General features: G+C 51.8%; 1 protein-coding gene and 1 long non-coding RNA gene across 3 annotated transcripts; both read left to right on the top strand.

The window, feature by feature from the left end:
• Positions 1-12: 12 nt before the first annotated feature.
• Positions 13-10,378, top strand: TLX1 (T-cell leukemia homeobox 1). Its single transcript, XM_019555494.1, has 4 exons — positions 13-290; positions 7,054-8,115; positions 8,915-9,634; positions 10,345-10,378. The coding sequence occupies exons 1-2, from the start codon at positions 13-15 to the stop codon at positions 7,274-7,276; spliced, it is 501 nt and encodes a 166-aa protein (XP_019411039.1). The 3' UTR covers positions 7,277-8,115; positions 8,915-9,634; positions 10,345-10,378.
• Positions 10,379-10,466: 88 nt separating this feature from the next.
• On the top strand, positions 10,467-19,709 carry LOC109324363. 2 transcript variants are annotated; one of them, XR_002104914.1, is made up of 5 exons: positions 10,467-10,502; positions 11,707-11,793; positions 12,103-12,399; positions 15,852-16,095; positions 19,349-19,709. It is a non-coding gene; the product is annotated as an uncharacterized LOC109324363 (long non-coding RNA). The 2 variants fall into 2 exon arrangements; XR_002104913.1 differs by lacking the exons at positions 15,852-16,095; positions 19,349-19,709 and having other exon boundaries at positions 12,103-14,486.
• The last annotated feature ends 3,386 nt before the right edge of the window (positions 19,710-23,095 follow it).

Genomic DNA, 23,095 nt, shown 5'->3' on the forward strand with positions numbered 1-23,095 from the left:
GCACCCCTCCTGATGTTCTGCCGCTTGCTTCTTTGCCCCCTCCCTGCTCCAGTGGCGCTCTCACCCTTCACTGTAACACGTCGTATAGGTCACCCCTACCAGAACCGGACCCCCCCCAAGAAGAAGAAGCCCCGCACGTCCTTCACGCGCCTGCAGATCTGCGAGCTGGAGAAGCGCTTCCACCGCCAGAAGTACCTGGCCTCGGCCGAGCGCGCCGCGCTGGCCAAGGCGCTCAAGATGACCGACGCGCAGGTCAAGACCTGGTTCCAGAACCGCCGCACCAAGTGGAGGTACGGCCGGCCGGCGGGCGGGCGCGTGGGCCAGGGCTGTGCCTGAGGGGCTCCCGTGGGCCAGGGCGCGGGGGCGTGGGGGCTGGCTGTGGGGGTGCGTGTGTCGCGCGGGCTGGTGCTGCATCTAGCGCGCTGCTCCTCAGTGGGACGGGGCTGCACCGGCTGGTAGAGGGCTCCGTGCGGTGTGCGTGTGCGTGTGCGCACTTGGTTGTGTGTGTTGTGTCAGGCGCGGGCGGTTGCCGGCTCTTGCGGGCACTGCCTCCGAGCCGCGGGGTTTTCAGGCCGCGCGGAATGTGCTCCGCTTATTTGTGTGCGTGTGCGTGTGCGTGCCGTGTCGGGCCCGTTTCACCAAGTGTGCCACAGTTTCCCGCGGTATTGCACATTTCTCCACGTAGTGTGCGCGCGTGTGTTTCAGAGCGAGTCTGTTTCCTCCGGGGTTGTGTTCTCCCCGGGTTTTGCCCACTGCCTGGGCTGGCCTCCGTGTGCGTTTGTGTTTGTGCGCGCTTTCCCTAATTATTCCCTAATTATCCCTGTGCCGTGTGTGGCCCGTGCGGCGGGATACACAGTTTACTACTTATTTTGTTTGTGTGCGCGTGTGCGTGTGCGTGCGCTTTCCCTAACCGAGCGGTATCTAGCCCGTGCGGCGGTGCGGGAAGTGTCCTACTTGCTCTAGTTATCTCTGTGTTTGCGTGCGTGTGTAAGTGTTTGTGTGTGCTGTATCCAGCCCGTGCGGCGGCACAGGCAGTTTGCTACCTGCTCCCTACATTTGCGTGAGTGTGTTTTGATCTTTGGGTGTGTGTGTGTGTGTGTGTGTACTTTGATTATGTGTTGTCTATCCCGTGCGGCGGTAGAGGCAAATTTGCTCCCTGCTCCATTTATTTGCGTGCGTTTGCTTTCCCCGGTCGTGCGTTGTCTAGCCCGTGCGACGGTGCAGGGAGTTTGCTACTTGCTCTGCGTGTGTGTGTGTGTGTGTGTGTGCGTGCGTGCGCGTGCTTTCCCTGGTTGGGCGGTAGAGGCAGTTTGCTACCTGCTCCGTGTATTTGTGCGCGCGTGTGCTCTGTGCCGCCGCGACGCCAGCAAACTTTGCCCCGGGGCTGCGGGGGCCGCTCCGGGCCCCCCGGGGGCTCTCCTTCAGTCGGGTGAACGCGACCCCGACCCGGCGGCCCTTCCTCTGCCGCCCGGCTCCTCGCGCGTCTCCCCGCAAGGCTGGGCTGGGAGCAGCCTGCCCTGGGCTCTGCGGAGCCTGGAGCCTGGGGGGGTCCCGCCCGGACCCCCCCCCCGGCAGCGAGATAGGTGCAAAGAAACTTCCTGGCCGGGGGTTTCGCCGGCCGCGGAGCGGGGGAAATGCCCCCCTAGGGCACTGCTCAGCGGCAGCCCTGCGGGGCAGGCCCCTGCCCGGGGCTGAGTGGGGGCCAGAGAGACCCCCCTCGGTCGGATCCCTGCCCCAGGGCATGCACGGCCTCGGGGAGGGGGGGGGCGCTGGTTGCAGCCGGCGGTTCAAGGGCCGAGGCCCCGGCCCCGGCGCGGGGGAGCGAGCGGGGCCCGGAAAGACAAAGGGGTTGAGCGGGGCCGAAGCCGCGCCGGGGGCTGGCCCCCGCACAGGGCCGGCGGGAGCCTCCGCCTTGCCGGGAAACAAACGCACAGAAAAACGGGAGAGGGGGAGCGAGACCGGCGCCGCAGGGAAAAGAAATCTCTTCTCTCCACCTCCCAGCTGGTCGGAGACCAGCGCCAGCCACCTTTGTTTTCACCGGACAGTTTGAAATAGTTACAGCGCCTGGACAGACGTACTTAGTGAGGGCGATAACTCTTCAAAACTACCCGGCGAAATAAACCCATCGGCACACTGCCTGGGCAGGTGGGTCTGGCTGTCACCGCACAGACGTGCGTGCGTGACCGCTGTTAGTGTAACGTACGGCGAAACCCTCTAGCTGCCTCTCTCTTATTAACGGACATTATTAGTGTAATGCATGTCCGCATACTCCGTGCTTCTACCCCTGTATCTGCACGCGCGGATCCACCCCTCAGCCCCTCGCCGGCTCGCGGGTCTCTCCCTCGCTCAGCCGTTCACTCGAGCCACTTACTCCCGATGGTCCGGCCCCACACCGACCTACCTACTCCCTACCTACCAGTCACCGGCGCTTTGCTCCGAATCCGCTGCTCCCGACTTGGCGGTGCCCACCCCGCCGCGCCCGGGGCCCGCAGGGCTGAACGCCGGTTTCCTGCCCAGCCCGCCCCCGCGCCGGATTTGGCCCCTCAGGCGCGGGGCCGACTCCGGGTGATCCGGGCGCGCCTCTGCCGGCGCCGGTGCGGGGCGAGGTGGACGCGGACGTGCATCTCTGGGCCGGGCTCGGTGCCGGTGCCGGTGCCGGTGCCTGCAGGGGAGCGCAAAGGACACAAGAAGCGGAGGGTCCCGTCCCATGGGCCGTGCACCCCCCCCCCCCCCACACACACACTTGGCTGAGAGCCTTTAGTGCCGCCGGACCCGGCGCCCGCGGCCTCTGTCCCGCATTAACGCGCGGGGGCCGGGCCGGGCAGCCGGGTTTGGGCCTGGGGGTTCAGCGGCTGCAGTGCCAGCACTAAATCCTCCTCTCCGGGCTGGGAGGGGGCACCGCAAGCCCGTGCCAGGAGCCGGCGCCGGCTCGCGCGGGGCTCCTGGACCGGGATCGGGGCCGCCACTTGGCAACTTCGGGGCCCAACTCTGCTGGAGCCGAGGGGGCAGGGGGCGGCTTTCCGCGCCGGCAAGGGGCCCTCGCCCGGGGCGCGGCCCTCGGCAGCGCTTACCGCTAATTATAAAGGCGACTGGGCTGCATTTCTCTATGAAGTCAAAACAGTATTAAATATGCATCGCCAGGAAATCTGCGGTGGAAGGAAAACTCCTCCATTATTTATGTAATTCTTTTTTTTTTTTTTTTTTTCCCTCCCCTGCGTCTTTTTCAGAAAATAACTGCGGGGCTTTGCTTGAGTTTTGTCCTGTTTCAACAGGGCAGGCATTTCCCCCTCCCTCTTGCAGTCGGAGGAGCTGGTTCCCGGGCTTGTCTCGGGTTGCAGGCACCTACCCCTGCTCCTTGCTAAGAAATCGGTGCTAGGCGGCTTCATCCACTCGGGAGTTTGAAACAGTTTCTCTAGCTATCTGTCTACCTGTCTAGCACCACATCTGTGTAACTATATCTAGTTTTATGTGTTATCATGATTAGTGTAATATCTAGCTAGCTATCTTTATATTTATATCTATCTGTCTATGCATCTGCTTCTGTTGTTAAGAAATCAGTGCTAGCCAGTTTTATTTCACCCGGTTGTTTTACATAGTTATATAGTTTTATGTATTATATTATTAGTCTTATCTATCATAGTTATATATAGTTTGATGTATTCTATTATTAGTATTATCTATCACTCTGTCTCAGCTAGGTGTTCAGAAATCAGTGCTAGCCAACTTTATTTCCCCTGAAAGTTTAAAATAATTATCACTCTCTATATATTTAGATTCATATCCAATATATGCAACTACAGATCTATAACTGTATATCATTTTATGTATTATCATTATTAGTATAATCTCTATCTATATAGTTCTATATTTATATCTATTAAACTCTCTGTCATCTATTTCTGTTAGTTAAGAATCAGTGCTAGCCAACTTTATTTTACCTGATAGTTTTAAATAGTTATCTATATCTATAACTATATCTATATAATTATGCAATTATCATTATTAGTATAATATATTTCCATACCTATCTATCTACACACAAAAGCATGCGCGTATACAGATAGGAATATACATATACAGAGGTGGTTAGCTGAAGGCAGGGCAAGAGGGCACCTTCTAGAGACAAACTGCTTTACTTTATCAGATGCTGTGAAAAAAAGGCCTGAGATAGCATCTGACTAGTAGGTTGTTGCCTGTGAAAGCTTGGATTTTTCCATATATTATATAGTTTTGATATAGAAGCAGTTCTGAATCATGGATTTTATGTGTATAGAATCTGTGGTTTTATAGAAGCAGTTTTGGTCATGGATTTGTTGTGTGTGTGTGTGTATTGATTATTATTTAGCACCATCAATGTGTTATTTCGTTCCACAAAACGAAAAGAAAAAGCTGTTCTGAATCACAGATTGTGTGTGTAATATGTGTGTGTGTATAATGTAAATTTTATGTAATTTACTGCTTCTATATAACAATATATAAAATCCATATATATATATATATATTACACACACAAAATCGTGATTCAGAACAGCTTTTTCTTTTTGTTCTGTGGAACGAAATAACACATTGATGGCACTAAATAATAATCAATGTCATATAAATTAAGCAGTGTGGGAAAGGGAGGGAGAGGCTAGATCCAATCCACGTATTTTGTGCTGTGAAAGCTCCACGCTGGGGCCCTTCTCAGTGGGGCTGGAGCAGAGGATTTCCTCGCCAGCTTCGTGGCAGCCTCCTGGCTTGTTGTTTGCCCAGCTCTAATGCGTTGTGAACCTCTTCAGGGGATCAGTAGCAAAAAGAATAAATAAAAGGAAAACCCAGCCCAACAGCAGTTTCATTACACATTGATTTTAAAACAGGAGTGAGTGAGCAGCAGGGAAAGGAGGGGAGAACATGGAGCAGCGATTGGAGGCAGCCAGTAGTTTCGGTTGGAGCTGCAGATACAGAGCAGGGAGGAAGTTTCCGATGGGCTATTCTCCCATGAGCTGCCTAATCGGGGGGAAAAGTCCCTGATTTTAACACCAGACGGGGGTACTCAGCCTGCGCCTTGTAGGGAAGCCACAAAGGTCTAACATGTGCGGAGCTGGGCCTAGAGGCTAAGTTCAGGGTTAGCTGTGTTCCCTGAGACTATTGATGCATTTGCTATGTATATGTGTGTGTGTGTGCGTATCTATCTCTGTCTCTATCTAGATATATCTATATTTATACTACATATCTCTATCTAGATATATCTATTTATATATCTAGGTAGAGATATGTAGTATAAATATAGATACATCTAGATCTATTTAGATATACTTGCACCTAGAGAGAGATATCTATATTTATACTACATATCTATCTAGATATATCTAGATGCAGTGTAGATACATCTAGTATACAGATAAATCTAGATGTAGACAGATATATCTAGATGTGTAGTGTAAATACAGATAAATCTAAATGCATATAGATATATCTAGATAGAGATATGTAGTATAAATATAGCTACATCTAGATCTATCTACATATAGATATAGAGATATCTAGGTAGATATGTAGTATAAATATACTTGCATCTAGATGTATCAAGATAAAGATGTATATCTAGATGCAGTATAGATATATCTAGTATACAGATAAGTCTAGATGTAGATAGAGATATACCTAGATAGACAGATATCTAGATCTAGATCTAGATATATAGACATATGTAGTGTAAATACAGATAAATCTAGATGTAGATAGATATATCTAGATAGACATACGTAGTATAAATATAAATATAGCTGGAGATAGAGATGCATATGTACACCTAGATACAGATTAATATAGATGTGTGTATGTACATATAGATATGTATCTGCATATGCAGAAGGCAGGGCAGGATGGCCCCTTAGACTAGAGACTGTTTCAGAGCGGCGCGAGCTTTTACCGGCAGGAACCTAGTGATCAGAGGCCTCCCCTGGCCTCTCATAGCCCCTGACCAAGCAAAGCTACTGCCTCTCTGAACTAGTTTGTCTCCAAGGCGGCCCCTTGCCCTGCCTTCTGCCTGCCTTTGCTTAACCAGCTCTGGATATGTATAGACCCTTCTATCTAGGTGCCCATGCATATATGCAACGCATGTCTATTTGGTGTGTTCCGTCCCACGTCCAGCCCGGACCTCATCCCTGCACAGCTGCCCTCCCACCCTGCAGTCTCCCCCGGCTTCCTGCAGCCCGCGGGGAGAGCCATGCGGCGTGGGAAGGACAATGGGTTGAGTCTCCCCAAAGGATCTGTAACCTGAGCCCCGCAGGGCAGGAGGCCTTGGCTTCCAGACAGGCCAGACCAGCTTGGGTGCATCGGTCTCCACCCCCTTCCCCTCCCCGGCACCAGCCCGCAGCTCCTTGCTCGGGGCCAAACTCTTAGTTCACCGCTGACGGACATTCAAGGGGTTTTGCCAGAGGGAGGAAGGCCGAAAGACATCAGATCGAGGCCCCCCAAATCTTGCAAGTGGCTCCGCTGGCCTTGGAGGAGAGGAGGCGCCCTTGAAATCCCGGGTGTCCATCACGTCCCTCGAAGCCACTGCTAATTAAGCTGGGAGAGGCGGGGGCGGCGAGGGTGGATTTAATTTCCTCCGTTCCCAAGGGAAGTGGCCTGGCCGGAGCCATTTTTGCAGCCGTCCGGGCTGAGTTTGGAGGCCTGGCTAGCAGGGGTCAAGGCGGCTTTTGGCTCCACGAAGGGGACGGCGGGGGCTGCTGAGAGAGGCAGCATGGGGGCACCTGAGCTGGGCTGCAGAAAAGGCCATGGGGGGGGGGCAGGGAGGCCTCTCTCGGAGCTGGTCTGGGGGAGGAAGACGCCTTCTCCCCATCAGAGCCGGGGCTCTCGGCTCCTGGTGCAGCTCGACCCCGCGTCTGAGGGGCATAGCCCGACCGCCAAGCCATTGGGGCGCTGGGTGGAGGAATGAAATGTCGGGAGTGCCAGGGAGCGTGGGGGATCTCTGGTGGCCCCGCTGTCGGGGGGAGCGGGGCGGGGAGCTGGGAGCTGGGCCCGTCCCGGGCCCCGGCTCACTCACGCTGGGTTCCTGCTCCCCCCCAGGCGGCAGACGGCGGAGGAGCGGGAAGCGGAGCGGCAGCAAGCCAACCGCATCCTCATGCAGCTGCAGCAGGAGGCCTTCCAGAAGACCATCAACCAGCCCATCCAGGCCGACCCCATCTGCGTCCACAACTCGTCCCTCTTCGCCCTCCAGAACCTGCAGCCCTGGTCCGACGACTCCACCAAGATCACCAGCGTCACCTCCGTGGCCTCGGCGTGCGAATAGAGGCCCGGGCGGCGGGGGCATCGGCCCGCGTTCAGAGCCACCCCGGTCCCGGAGCCCCCTTCCTCCCCGGGGGGAGCTGCCACCCGCGCGCGAGTCTGGGGGACGATCCACCCACAAGCAGTGTTTCCTCTTTCTTTCTTTCCCCTTTTGAAAGCCTCTGATGCCGGCCGAGTCCCGGCAAAGGGCTTGCTCGGCTATGGCCGGAAAGCGTCCGCGCCGCTTTCCCGAAAGCCACGGAGGAAGCCCCCCCTCTGATTCCCATCCACGGCCAGTGCAGACCCCGGGCTCGGGCTTCCCGGCTGGTTGCTTCAGACACGGCGATGCTGTCCTGCCTGGGACCTCTCCGGGCCGAGCCCCGGGGCCCTCGTGCAGCAGAAGCGCTCAGGCCGGACTCGGGCAACGGACAAAACACCCCCGCTCGCTCCCGTCACGCGGCAGGGAGTCCTTTGCCTCGCACTTAGGGATGCCTCCGCCCCTTGTAATTAATATTTTTTCCAGGGGAGGACTAAGAGGAGCGGCTGACAGCGCTTTGACGAGAGCAGATGTAACGTTTCAAACAATCGTACGACGATTCCTGGCGGTTTCCCTGGAAACCTCAGACTCTACATTGATCAACTTATATTTTAATAACTATGAGACATCTGTGGCATTTCGCAGGGATAATGCAGTTTCATTCAGCGGATTATTTCGGTATCATTTACAGACGTTGTTCAATATTTTATTTACCTTTTCTTTCCCCCTTTGCTTTAGAAGTCGGTTTACGATGGGGAGGGGGGAAACCTCCTTCGACTGTTTGACTCGGTCATTTCTGCCGTTGTATGGAGGGAACGAGATGTGATGTAAGTGAGGCACTTCTTCTAGCAAACGCCAGGAATATATAGATTATATATATATTATACAATATATATTTTTCAGTTATGTATACGCTAAAGCCACACTGCCAATTCAAGCAGCTGGTGCAAACAATCAATCAAAAAACCTATTTTCAGTGAGATTTTTAAAGGCGTTCATTTGTTCCGTTTTGTTTTGTTTTTTAAGTTATGCACTTATAAGGTGTTTTTATGTGTATTCATTTTATAAAGTGCTTGTGTAATTTATGTGGGGGAAAAACTAAAAAAAAAAAAGGAATAAACAAAAAAATCTCCAGGGCACTGGACAAATCATCAAACGCCTTGTTCTCGTCTTTCTACTGGTTTCTATAAAGGGGATGGTAGGTCACAAGTCAGAGGCGACGGCCTTCCACGCAAAGATATAAATGGATTTAGCATTCCCCTTCCCTTTCCTTGCAGCCACTTGGCTTCTGCGGCTATAGAGGCACGTCATATATTTTCATGTTGATCCTATAAACGTTGTCAGGCCCCGATCCAATAGAATACTTTACCCCTTGCTTAATTTTAAGCACTTCGGTGGGATTATTTCTGTGGTCGCAGCTAGCAGCTGCCAAGTGCTTCGTGGGGCAGGAATGGGATTGCTCTCATGCTTAAAGGAAACACGTGCGAACATACTTTTCCGAATTGGGCCTGAGTGCTTTGCTGGATTGAGGCCACTTGATTGATTTTAGGGCGCCGAGTATTTATTGAAAGGAGGGAAGTGGCCAGAAGAGCTGGAGAAGCTAAATTTGCAATACTGCCCCTGTAGGCACTGGCCGCGGTGCTTCAGATGTACACCTCGCCTTGCTCCGGAGCAACTTCCCACACAGGCCAACCCTTTGAAGGGCAATGAAGCCAGTGGAAATATTCCCACTGACCGTCAAGGACCTCAGGATCCCAGGAAAGCCGGGCTGGAAGGGACCTCACAGGGCCATCTAGCCCCCTGCTCGAGGCGGGATCGGGCCTATCCAAAGCGTCCCAGCCAAGTGTCTGTCCAACCTGCTCTTGAAAACGTCCGAGGATGGAGAGACCACGACGCCTGTAGTGCTTGGCCACCTCATAGCCAGGAAATCCTTCCTGATCTCCACCCTCGAATTAGACCTTTATATTATATGACCCGATGGCAGCAACCTCTTCTTCTGAAGCCGGCGAAGGAAACCGAGCGGCATCCCAAGGAGACTCGTCATCCAACGCCTTCCAGCTAATGCGTCACTCCACCTGTGCAACACCACTAGGCAGGACTGGAAAAGCAGAGAAATGCTCTTCTTCACCTAACCTACCCCAAAATGGGCCTGAGAAAGCAAGCCTTGCTTGTCTGACTTCATCCCAGCCATGCAGCGGGCCTGGTGAACGATATCCCTCTCGCCTCTTTCATAGCTCCTGGACCATCACAGCCACATCATCCTAACGCTGCCATTACCTGGAGAAGACCCCTTGGCTTCCACGTGGGACTTTGACTTCCTTCCAGTAACAAGCATTACCGCACAGGGTAAGTTTGCATGATTGAGCTCTTAAAATACCCCTTAAAAAGCCTGGGACAATTCCCACGGGCTTCAGTCAGGTGCAGTTTTTGGTGCAGGAGTAGGATCTGGGCATCTGAGATCGTTATGGGAGGCGAGATCGCGATTTCCCCACTGGTTTGAATACAAAGCCGCTCCGGAAAATGAATTTAGAAAGGGGTAAATGTCACGTCGTGCCAAGGTAAAGCAGGGCAAAGCCGAGAGGATTTTGTCAGAGCTTGGTTTAGAGCTGAGCTGAAAACCTTGTGCCAGCGAAGTGCTTTGGTTCCTGAAACAGGGCACATGAGCAGACGTACACAAAGGTATCTGAGCAGCCGGAGAGGCAAAGACACCCACAGAGAAACGCACGCACGAGAGAGACCCTAGTTTTAGAGGGAGAGACTGGATCCCAAGTGGTAGCTGGAATAAAATAATTTGCATGTTTCTCCCCAGACAAATTCTGTGGATGTGTTTAGCTTCACATTCCTTTCTCTCTCATACGTGTCTTTGAGCCTGGGGAACAGGAGCGGGGGATATAAATTTTACTAGTTTAAAATTAGAAGCAGTGTTACAGTGCGATTCCCCCACCCGCCTGCCGGGCTTCCTTAAAGGGAAAATGACCAACCACAAAAATAAGAAGGATGATCATAAACTTCTCGATTACTATGATGCATATTTTGTTTTTTATTGCTAACCATAGAATCTCAGACAATTTGGGCTGGAAGGGAGCTCAGGAGGTCACATCTCGTCCAACCCCCTGCTCCAAGCAGGACCAGCCCAACTACATCGTCCCAGCCGAGGTTTTGTCTAGCCGGGTCTTCAAAACCTCCGAGGAGGGAAAGCCCACCACTTCTCTGGGTAACCTGCTCCAGTGCTTCACCACCCTCCTCATGAGAGTTTTTTCTTAAATATCCAACCTCAGCGTCTCTTGCTGCAGCCTGAGCCCATTGCTCCTTGTCCTGTCGTCTGCCCCCACTGAGACCAGCCCAGCTCCATCCTCTTTGCGGCCCCCGGCAGGGAGGTGAAGGCTGCTATTCAATCCCCCTCGGTCTTCTCTTCTGCAGGCTAAATCAGCCCATTTCCCTCAGCCTCTCACCAGTCCTGCCCCCCAGCCCACGACCATTTTCATTGCCCTCCGCTGGACTCTCTCCAATGTGTCCACATCCTTTCTGTAGTGGGGGCCCACAGCTGGACACAGGACTCCAGATGTGGCCTCCCCAGTGCAGAATAGTGGGGAACTATTGTTGATTTTATAATATAGTGAAAGTCTGACATTTCATGTGAAGACAGGCCGTTTATAATGTCCATAAAATGTAAACAATGGGAGGATGAAGATAGTGAGAGCTGCTAAGAGCGTCTAGTGCTACATTAGTAGTAGTAGTGGTAATTGTTAGTGGTATTAAAATACTAGCTAAGTGTTAAAATACTAAATATTAAAGTACTAATATTAAGCACTAAAGTATTAAAGTATTTAAAAACTAGCTAAGCAGGTATTTATGCATTTTCTTGGATTAAGCTCATTTTATACCTCAAAATACTTCCAGACAAATCACGATCACGTGTGTCTAATAGACACAAACCTACTAACACCTGCGCAAATGTGCATCTAGCAATATTTTAATTTAGAAGCTAGGAAACCTGTACGTCCTTCGCTGTCTTTCTAGACAGAAAAAGTAGCCTCAGCATGAAATGAAAACACAAAATCCAGCACACAACCCAGCTTTCCATTCCTGCTTGTTTCTGGAGCGATCCTTTCTAGAAGGCTTCTTTGTTAAGATATATTTCCTATTCTCATTATTAAAATTAATTTTGTAGCGAAAGGGTTTTTTTTAATCTCTGCCTACACGCTTCCAGTTATTAAAGCTCTGATCTGTACCTAAATAATAATAAGAAAAAAAATTGCCTGAAACTTGATGGAATTAAAGTGATCGAGAATGACACAAAATGATGAGAGATAATTACATCTGTTTGGTAGACTGACATCACCTCAGACATATCCGGGGGCAGTTGCACCATCTTCCCGGCTGATTTGATTTTTCATTTTGTACCTATTTGGAAACAGGAATAAAATCTGCCTAAGAAGCACTGAGAGGTGTCTTTCATCCCCAGCTCTCTCAAACCCCTGCAAATCCCTCAAGCCAAAACCGCTGTGAGTACAAAACACTTCCCTGTTTGTCTCCTTGCAATTAAGAAAAGTAAAACAAGGTGCACTGGGAGAAAGCAAAGAGGCCAGCATAAAAAATCCCTTTGAATATCTCTAGTTATTGCTGTAGCTCTTCTGATAGCTAACATCTATTCAACCTGGAAGAGATGGGCAACTAGGTATTTTGTAGTCTCCTGGACTTTGGTATCAGGTCAAGAAGGTATTCATATTCAGTATTTTGTGTCTAATTTTCTGCAAACCAGTTAAGCATGTGCTTCACTTCAAATATGTAAGTAATCCTATTACTTTTATCAGGCGTGTTAATGCTGATGCTACATCTGGACTTGCGAAGCAGCGGAGAGTACCGGGCTCTGTACAATACACTTCTGTGCTTGTTAAAGTTTTCACGGAAAAGCTTTGGGCACGGCGTGATCCCATCACACAAGAATGAAAGATGAGAAACTATCATGAGTCATATCAATCGTGCAGAGACCCAGCCCTGCCACAGGAAAGCCGAGCCTGACGACTGCAGCGGCTGGGCCGTGTCGAAAGGATGGAAGTGATCCAGACACCAAGGGCAGTTGTTCCCAGGGTGCCGGAGGGACGACCAAGGTGAAGATGGGAGAGCATGTGGTATCAGAGCCGCAGAAATTAAATGTGAACGATGGGAGGATGAAGATAGTGAGAGCTGCTAAGAGCTTCTAGTGCTACATTAGTAGTAGTGGTAATTGTTAGTGGTATTAAAATACTAGCTAAGTGTTAAAATACTAAATATTCAAATACTAATATTAAGCACTAAAGTATTAAAGTACTAGTATTTCAATACTAGCTAAGCAGGTATTTATGCATTTTCCTGAATTAAGGCCTCTGAAGCATGCAGCTACCTTTATACTCTGAAGTAGACACATAGGTAAGTACTTTGCAGAATCAGTTCCTTACGGCCCCAGATTAAGATTTAATTGCTGGCACTTCCTTTACTGGGGTACATTATCTTGTGCTACTATATTAAGCTGTAATTACATCATCATCATCATCATCATCTTCATCATTACTATTATTATTATATACTCAACAATTATAATGATATTATACGATACATTGCTATTATATTATTGTAATACATTATATCATTCATTAGCAATATATCAATAGCACTCACAAGGGCACCCGGAGCTTTATTTTCACTGAAGGGCTTTGACCGGCCTGTACATCACACCTGATTCTGCAAACAGTTTTGTTCATCCCACTGAACTCAATGGGGCTATTTTAATTGATTTGAATTATTGTAGCTCTTTCAGGCCAATGATTCAGGACAATCATTTATGAGTGTCCAGGCACTGAAAACACAAAGAAAGTCTTAGAGGCCAGCTCTGCAAGTTTTCAAATGGAAAGCTCATGTTAAGTCAGGCACACGCTTCAATCCAGAGGTCAAGGGCAGACTGCACATGATAGAAAAATTCTATAGTAAACCTGGTAAAAAAAATTTTTCCCCATGATCGGAAAACAGCTTATTGACAAAGAGAAATTTGAACAAAAAAATCTGTTTTTGAGTGGAAAAATGTGTGAGTTTTGTGAAGAAATGAACACCTGAACTGTTTTGAGATTTCGACTTGCTCTGGAACTTTTAAACTTTTTCTTTCCTTCTTTCTTTCTTTCATCCACACTGCTGATTAATTAAAACCAAGACTTCTAACACAGCAGGCTTCATTCTGACCCACCTCCCGATCTGAAAAGTGGTTGAGGAAAGAAAGGGTTGAAGTTATTAAACACATCCCCTTTTGACATACTTATGCACATTTCAACTTTAGAGGCCAACACGCTGTTTCGTTTCACATCTTTAGGGAATTTCAGATTTTAAATTGTTTGAAAAGAAAAAAGATGAGAAACTATCAGCACTCCAGACCTCTGGATTGAAGCGTGTGCCTGACTTAACATAAGCTTTCCATTTGAAAACTCGCACGATCAAAACAAGTCTTTTCGGACAGAGTGCAAATGATTTTTTTTTCAGTCAGCCTGTGAGCCTTTTTCAAGCGGGGGGTGGGGGGGTGTTCGGAAACTTCAAAAATTCTCCAAGGATGAGAAAACTGGACCTAGTTTCTGCTCATCAAAATAATTTGTATGTTGCTGTTTAAAACTGTGTCTTGTCCACCAAAAACCTAGGAAAGCATTGAAGTCAGTGACAACAAAAGATGAAAAGCATTTACCTACATGGACATGTTTCTTTTATTTCACATCTATATGCATAGAGTTGGGGTGGAGTCTTTTTGCAGATGAAAAAAGCTTCCTATGTGTTGAAAAATATTTTCCTTCTCTTTAAGTTGGTATGAAAATAACCAGTGCAGCTCAGCCCAAAACAGAGCCCCATAGCTACCCTTTTACCTTCCTTTTTGGTTTTCTAATATAAAGAAAAGGGTGGCTCTGTCTTGCAAACCTGGAGTGCTTTTAGATGTTCAGCCATGACAAGTAAGACTTGAGCCAACTCGCTTTCCCAGTTTCATCAAAGTATGTCTCCCCACCACGGCGCGGGAGTGGGCTGCGGTTATCTGTCTGTCTGTCTGTCTCTGGCTACTGCCTGAACATAACAAATCAGCGCTTTAAAACAAAATCAATCAATATTCTTCATTTGACGCCACGAATAAGGGGAGCACGACAAGGTCTGGCTGGCCCTAGGATGCACTGAAACAGGGTGGGAAAGCAAAGCTGGCTCATGATTCTCCACCATCTGCATGATAAAACAGAGTGCAAAGAGGTTTGAAAAATGAGTTTCTCTCTGGTTTTTGATGGGCAGTTGGATGTAGCTGCATCTCCCGCAGCAGGAAGAAACTCAGGTTCTGGCCAGGCTCATGGCAAAGACAGCATCCTCTGTTGTACAGATAGCATGTAGGGGTGCTTGTGCACGGTCCTGAGTTTCTAAATGCCACCATCGTTGCACCAGGTGCTGTCTGTGGGCGTCCTGAGACAGGCTCTGCCCACAGGCTTAATAAATGCTGTATTTTGCAGCGGGTGTCCTAAGACAAGCTCTACCCACCGGCTTAATAAACAGGGGAGCTGTATTTTGCTGACGGTAGGAGCAGGAGCTGAACTTCCACCTTCTGGGCTCCCAAGCTAGCCCACTCCCCACTTGCACACAGTGCTTTCTTCTTTTAACAGAGTAGATGCTGCCCTCAGTTATTTGGGAGTGAATCTAGAGTCACTCCAGCACAGGCCATCAGCTTTGCACTCATGCAGCTGAGCTAAGTGTGCTTTTGTCCCTCCCTGGGCTTGCCTGTCCTGGCGACTGAGCCTTTGCAGCAGGCAGGTCAAGCACTGATGCTGCCAGTCTCCTGGCTGGCTTCACTGCTTGAGATGGTAAAAAGCTTTGGGGCAGCACGCGGGAATTGCAGGGGGGAAAAATTCCCATTACTCCTAGTCACCTCCCATGGTTCATTGGGACACGGAGCCATTTCCTAGCCTGCCTCTCAGCGTTGGAAGTGGGGTAAAAGCAGGGTTTCTCGAGGCAGACACGGTTCCTCGGGGAGATGGGATATCTTTCATTAGACCAGCTGAATAGCTGGAAAAGTTGTTCTTTGCAAGCTTTCAAAGAGCAACCGCAAGGGCCTGGCCAGGGGATGCTGGAAGCTCCTGTCTCAAGAGCTGCGGTGAGTAGGAGACAACCCCCAGCCCCAAGTCCCTGAGTTTCCCACCCGGGGAAAACGGCCTTGTGAAGTCACCAGGGAGATGGTGGAGAAGGGAAGTGATGCTTTTGGGTCTGGGACAGGAGTGGTGGGTACAAGTGTTTGGAGCCTGGGCCATCTCCCTGGACGGATTAGGGGCAGAGCCCTGTGTCCGTGCAGGGTGGCTGGACTAGATGACCCCTGAGGTCCCCGCCAGTCCTGGGTATCTGTGTTGTTGTTTTTGGGGTGAGCAGTGATGGGCACATCTTTTCTGCCCCGGATGGGCCAGAGGGCTGGAGTGGACCCTAAGTTGAATAGGAGCCAACGGGGTGCTTTTCTTGCCAACAAAACCCAGAGTAGGCTAGGCTAGCTCAGGGGAAGTGATTCTTCCGCTGTCTTTGGCCTCACCAGGTCCAGCTGCGCGTGCCTCGCGATGCAGACAAGTTGGGAAGGGAGATCGCCGCTCATCCTTCAAGGCCTGAGAGACAGGACCTCTGAGGAAAGGCTGGAAGACCTGGGATTATTGAGCGTGGAGAAGAAAAGACCGAGGGAGGACTTGACAACAGTCTTCCAACATCCAGAGGGTGTTTATAAGGAGGACGGGGACTGACGGTTCTCCAGGTCCGTGGGGCCACGGTCTGACACGGCAGCAAGGGTAAGTTGGGGCAGAACTTTCTCACCCGGGGGGGGTTCGCTGCTGGTGTCTGCAGCGGGGGGGTCCGGTTCAGGTCGTATCGTCGTCAACTCCGCGCACCTCCTCCGCTGCTGGGAGTGGATTCGGGCCGGCGATGGACGGAGCTCAGCTCAGCCCATCAGTAGGGAAAGGGCGGTGGAAAATAGTAGGAGCAATGCGGCCACCGTCTTGAGGCAGCTGGTTTAGGGCTGCTGCCGGCTTCTCCCCTTGTCCGGGCTGGCTCACGTGTTTGGTAGGAGTATATTTAAACCAACCATTGCTTGGAGCTGTCATTATTCTTGCTACTTTGGAAGCAGAGGATACCTGGGACCCTCTCTAAGGACCCTGGCAGCTCTGTTGGGGGGGCTGCCCTCTCCTTAGACTCAACATGGCCCGCCGGATCCGCCAAGGGGAAATGGGGCACAGACAAACACGGGCTGGGAGAGGAATCGGTGCCTCTGCGGTGGTATTGTGGCTGCATGGCGCAGGGAGCAGAAAGCAGAGCGGCCGATAAGGCAGGGGGCACAGGGCAGGGAGCAGAAAGCAGAGCGGCAGATCTGGCAGGAAGCAGGCACTTGTTTTGTCCCAGTGACATTCGTAGGCAGAGACGAGCTTTCCAGGCAAAGCCTGGTGAGCCGCGTGCACACTCGCACGGCTCAAACCCCTCCGCTCGTGGTCGAGGCGGAAGCTCTCCCCTCGGCGTGTGAGCGTGGACTGAAGCCCTCGCAGCCGGTCTCGCTTGATCCCTACCCAAAAGAGCACAAAATAAAGAATTCCAAGAAAAGCCGGTCGCAGACAGGCCCCGACAACAGGCCCCAAGCCTTTGTGCAAGGCTCTGGCACCAGGGTCGGGAACTGCTTGTTGCACCCCCAGCTTTGCCACAGGCTTTCTGCGCGGCCTCGGCCAACTCCCATTCTCTCTCTGTGCCTCAGTCTCCCCTCTGAAAAAAAAAAGAGGAGAATCCTTGCTTTCACCATCCTTCATCTGCCTTCTCTGCTTACCCTGGAAGATGTCGTCTAGAGCCCTGCTCTCGGTGGTATGCCATTTTGCATCATGGGGTGAAAGCAGAGGGGGAAAGAGCTGCCCTTCATCCAGGATAATGGTGATAAACAGTCCATCTTTTTTTCTGGAGCAGAGAGTTGAAACGAGAGCAGCTGCTGCCTAAAGCACAGGCTACCTGCTAGGCTACTTGAGCAGCCGGGCTGAGGCGGCTGTCTTGGGGAGGACTATGAAGGCAAAGAGCTTGGTATTTACTGGAAAGAGCTGGGATGGAGAAGGGAGTAGCAAACACACCACAGGAACATGCACAGAGAAGGGTGCAAGGAAGCCCCCAGTCACTACCAGAGGAGCACGTGAGGCGAGATCCCCAAAAAAGAGTGGGGAGAGGAATCTTTGGGCAAAGGACTTGCCAGGGAGAGGCTCTGAACAGCGAGCAAAGAAACCAAGGCCTCTTGTCTGGTTCCCAGCTCGAGCTGGCCTTTGTGTGCGTTCCCTGCGCAGGAAGAGGAGGGTGATGGAGAAACACCTTTGTCTTCAGGTTGTGGATGATCCCTTGTAAACAGCAATTTTCAATACTTCTGTGTGGCAGCATCGTCAGGGTGATGCTGTAGCCATAACAGCCCAGGCGTTATGCAAGAGGCCGAGGTGAAAGCTTTGCGTTCAAAAGCTTGTCCAAGTCGCTCCCGCCCATGCGATGGGTCCGATCACAGATCTCCCCCACAAAGAAGCTTGCCTCTCAGGAATGCCTCTCCCCAGATCCTTGCCTCTCTCCCCAAATTCTCCTCCCACTGGACTGAGGCAGGACGAGCCCTGTCCAAGCCATCCTCCTATACAATCTGAGCATGTCTACACATGTGTTTATGCCGGCTTAAATTTACTGTGCAGTAAGTGGAAATAGGCCAGCGTCTACATGTGCAGGCATTAAAGTGCAGTAACACTGTGTGGGGACTGATTTGGGATGAAAGTTAGTCCACAATTCCTGGAGCCATGGGGCTGGAAGGGATGTGTGGAGGTCAGTTCAGACACACAGTGTTATTGTTCAGTAAGGCGTCTACACGTGCGTTACTGCGCAGTAACTAATCGCGTGTATATTTGATACCTGCATGATGCCGGTATCAAATTTACGCTCAGGTCAGCTTAAGTCGCCATATTTATTGTGCAGTAAGAGCGTGCACATGTAGACGTGTGCCCTTACTTCGCAGTAATTGTGGTTATGGCGCAGTAATTGTGCATGTGTAGACATGCTCTCTATAACCTAAACTCTGCATAAGATGAGGGTCAACTCTTCTGGTGTCTTTAAAACCCCCTGGGTTTGTACAGGATGGTTTGGAGAGGCCTGATCCTGCTTCAGGCAGGGGGTGGGGCTGGGTGTGACCTCTGGAGGTAGGTCCTTCTAGGATCCTATGAATTTCTGGGCGGTGGGAAATGCTTTCCTGACTTCCACAGAGTAGCAGGGCTTTCAGGAGGTCACACGGATGGGTCACTCATGGAGCTGTGGGGCTGGAAGGGACGTGAGGGAGTCGCATCTGGTCCAACCCACTGCCAGCAGCGGGACCAGCCCTGTCCAAACCACCCCACGCAAATCCATAATCCCAACTCTTCATAATAGAGTCATTTGCATCGTATGGTTGCTCAGGATTGGTGAGGTCCAGCTTTGTTACTAATGAGCTAATCCTAACATATCCCCACTGATGGGTGAAATGCAAGGGAGCCAGGGTGCACGGAGCCCGGGGTGACCTGGGGGAGCAGGCACTTGGCAGCTCCCCCCTGCAGCAAAGCTCCTAGACATTTCCCAAGGAGTTATTTTACTCTGGATTCAAGTGGTTTATGAAGATTAGCCACTAAAGCTGGGTGGAAAGAGATGATCTCTGGTGGCCAGACTTTGCATAGCCCTCTCATAGTCTCTGCAGCTAGCGGGAGATCCCTTGCAAGGGGCCAGGCTTTCCCACCCTGCTGCTGCTTTGGCAACATGCTCCTGCCCCCCGCCTCCCTGAGCTGGACCCCCAACAAACCCTGCTGCATCTGACCTGAAATCTATTCTGAATTGTTCATGGAAAACTTCCAGGAGAAATAATAGGCCGAGGGCTCCCTCTACGGGCCTGCCGGGGAGGGTGTTTGGTAAAGAACTGGGTGGATTAGCGGGAGTTTGGGATGTTTCATGGCAGGGGCATTCATTCTCCAGGCCTGGCCCAGCCCCCAGAAGGTCCTGTCAGTGACTGTGGGCTTGATCCTGCAGGTTTTCCAGGTGGTGGTGCCGGGCCCAGCCTCACCGTGCCTTGAGTCCTAGGGCTGAGACCTCAGGACGGGTCCGACGCCTTCACGGCCGCCTGCGCAGCTGATACCCGGCAGCTCTAGGTGCAGCGATGCCCGTGCTGTGCCGGGGGGTCCCAGGCTTGGCCTGTGCTGGTTGCCCCCTTCTCCCATTTCTGCTCCGTGTGTTGGGGTTTTAATCCTCCCCCAGAGGCGCTGGCGCTGGCGGGAGGGTCTTGCCCCCGCACTCAGCTCAGCCCCACGCTGCGCTGGGGCGGGAAGGGATTTCCCCCCGCTCCGACTGGCCGCACTGGTGGGGTTTGCCTTCCTCTGCAGTGGGGGCCCGGCCTGGGGAGCCTATATCAACATCTTTTACAGAAGCAGGACGTTGGCCCCGGCAGCCCCTCTGCTTTCCCTGCGGCAGATTCGGATGTGATGTCTGGGGCTGTGTCAGGGTGGATGGGGGTTTCCCCCAGATGGGGTGGTTTGCCCTCCACGGGTCCCTGCCCGCCCCGCAGCGCCGTGCTTCTTTGCTGACAGGTGGGTTTGGTGCAAGGGCAGGGGAAGAGGAGGACTGCACCGTGCTGCTCAACCCCCGTGCTGCGGGCTGGTTCCCACCTCCCCGTGGGCTGGCTCCGGCCCATGCATTGCAGCCCCCAGGCTAGCTGACTTGGGGTGCCCTCAGCCTCCAAGGAGGCATCACAAAGGTCTCAGTGGAAGGAGCAGAGAAATGGGTCTCCTGTCTGGCCATCCCCACCCCATTACGATGCCAGGATCCACCGAGGCCACACAACACGGTGCCCGGTTTTGGTCCCTGCACCTTCAAAAGGATGTGGACGAAGCAGAGGAGGTCCAGAGAAGGATCCTGCGCGGGCCCTGGTCACTCTCCCTTCCAGCCCCCGCTCGCCGCCGCCGTGTGACACAGGGCAGCGCACACCTGTGCTTGTGTAACACTGCTGCCAACCCTTGCTGTGTGTGCCGCATGGGCTAGGCATGCCACTGCATTTGACCAGGAGGCATTAGCCAGGCAGGGGCAGCCCCGACGTCCTCATTCTGGGAGAGCTTCTTGTTCAGCATCGGAGGAAAGCCGAGTCTTTGAGAGCCTGCTCCCACATGGGTGATGCCTCTTGAACCTGGATAAGAACAAGCCTGAAGGCTGCCCTCTGCTCTGCCCAGCAGACTTGAGGATGGAGGGTGTGAGGCCATAATGCAGACAAAACAGGTCAGCTTGGGGCTGGGCAGCAACGACTGATAAGCTGGAAGAGACTGGAAGAAAGCTGTGTGCAGTCCTGAGGCCCTGGCAGCACAGATCCAGGCTTATGGATGCCTGTTTATGCTCCCCAGACCCCCGCTCAGGTCACCCACGTGTGCGAGAGTTGATTCCTCCTAGACCAGCGGCCCGGGAGCGGTGATGGAGGGTGATGGAGACGGGAGACGCAGGCTACGTCCACCTGCTTCACCCCCCGGGGTGGGAGCGGTGCCCTCCAACATACCCAGCTGCCCCTAGCAGGGAGGCATGATAGCACTGGCGGTGCCCGCAGGCCAGTTAGCACAGGGGAGCTAAACCGGCCGGTCGTGCTAATTAGCTTGCTCCCAAATGGCTACACAGCTCCGGGGCGGGAGGTGTTGAAGTAGATCGATCCAGGCCTGTAACATGACTAAGAAAAGAGAGTGAGGGGAAAAAAAAAGTACTTGCTTCGTATTTTAAAATGTTTTAAAATAAGAAAAACTCTTCTGCTTATTACGACTCCATGCACGTTTCTTTCGGAGCAAATGTTCTTCCTTTCCTCAAAACAAAAAGGTGAGAACAGTTCTCAAAACAAAGCGTGCTGCTGAGCAAGCAACTGGGATGATTTACCCCTGACTTTCTCTTCAAGGATGCTTTGTTTAAATCATGTCTGTTTTCACAATATGAAGTATAAAAAGGTATGCTCACTTGTCGAGGGGGGAGTTCTGTTAGCTCTCCTCCCTGCGGTCGCGTGGCAGAGTCGCCAGTTAACTCAGACTGAGTCTGAATCCAATCCCGAACACAACACGAAGTTTGATTTCCGCCACAGAGGCAGCAGGCGGGGGAATGGGGGTAGGTGCCCGGCCAGCTGCAATCCAGAGCTCGGTGTTGAGTAGCCACCTCTGCGCTCGCCCTCCTTGCCATTGTGTCTGTCCTACCAGGCTGGCTTTCGCGGGGGTGCGCGGATGAGGCTGCAGTCCCGGGACCAGCTCCCCGTCCCTTGTGCACCCACGAGTCAAACTGACTTGACTGTAGGATAACGAGCCCTTGGACAGGGCCAGGAGGACCTAGTGTGACCCTGACCTCTCCACCGTGCCCCCCAGGGACTCTGTCTTCCTCCCCCTTTGGGGAAACACCGAGGCAGCAACTGGCTTATCTCTCTGCCTGCGTCCAGCTTTGCAGGCCTTTATCTTGGTGCAGCTAGCTAGCGGTACAGGGTCCATGACCATGCACAGATCTAGGATTTTGAAAGTGTGTGTGTGTGTGGGGGGGTGCAGATGACATCCATCACCGCAAAGAACACAATGCACATTTTTCTTTTGGTAAAAATAAACTAGAAGCATTGCTCATATTCTCAGGGCCTAGGGCTGGATGATACAGTTTAAGACCAACACCAAAATAAGTATAACTTTATGGAAATGTGCATTTTCTTTGCTGTGTCACATATTATGTATAAAAAAACCCCACAACAAGCTAGGCAAAAAGTCACGCAAAGGTGTTGTTTCCGGGGTCCTGCTGTCGCTGGAATTAAAGGTACGGCTCCTGTTCAGCCTCTTGTGCCCTGTCACCCCCAGGGCCTTTTCTGCAGAGCTCCTGCCCAGCCCGTCCCCCCCGGCCTGCCCCGGTGCAGGGGTGGTGCAGTCTGCATCCTTGGGGGTTTTGAAGACCCAGCTCAGCAAAGCCGTGTCTGGGATGATGTAGTTGGCTCTGAGTTGGGAGAGATACTTCACCATGCTGGTCTGAAGCCAGGCAGAAGACCGGGCAGGTCCATCTGCTTTGGATCGTCTATAAGATGCAAGTCTGTCGCGCCTTCTACTTGACTTCAGACTGACACAGCTAGCTACGTCTCCCCACCTTAGAGACTAACTGGCTCAGAGAGGCATAAACTTTGTAGGCAATGGCCAGAAACTGGGGAAAAAGGACATCATCCACGCCCTGGGTTGTGTGACACAGGGGCTCAGCAGAGACTCTGGATTCAGCCAAGGTTCATTCACCAATGTCATCTGTGCCATCACCTGCTTCCCGTACCCTTTTGCTGTCCATAAGGGACGCTCCATGTGCAAGAAAGAAGAAACCCTGCTCTGATATCACCCGCAGAAAGACCCAAAAGCCCATGGCAGAAGACTTCAGCCCCCCTGGCCACCCCATCACTGACCTCAGGATTGTTGTTCCAGGGCAGCAAAACTTTTAAAACTAGTTTGAACAGGGAATTGGAGAAGAAGGACTCATCCCCAAACCAGATAGTGTTAAATACGGTTTAAACAGGGAGTAGGGGGTCTTATCCCATAGCCTGGATTAGGTTTTGTGACTCCTCTGATCCTGTGGGCTCTTTTATGCACTCGACCTGCCCTGTGTCCCCACCTGGTGTCATCTAGTCCCTCGCTCCCCTTGATACGCTGCTCTGCGCTGCCCTTTCACAGCATCTGAGGAGGTGAACTCGAAGCCTGTGCTCTCTATATCTTATTCAGTTAGTCTATAAAGGAGCATATTTACCCTGCTTTCTGA

Source organism: Crocodylus porosus, unplaced genomic scaffold (assembly GCF_001723895.1).
Source record: "Crocodylus porosus isolate Cpor-Errol unplaced genomic scaffold, CroPor_comp1, whole genome shotgun sequence".
NCBI lineage: Eukaryota > Metazoa > Chordata > Crocodylia > Crocodylidae > Crocodylus > Crocodylus porosus.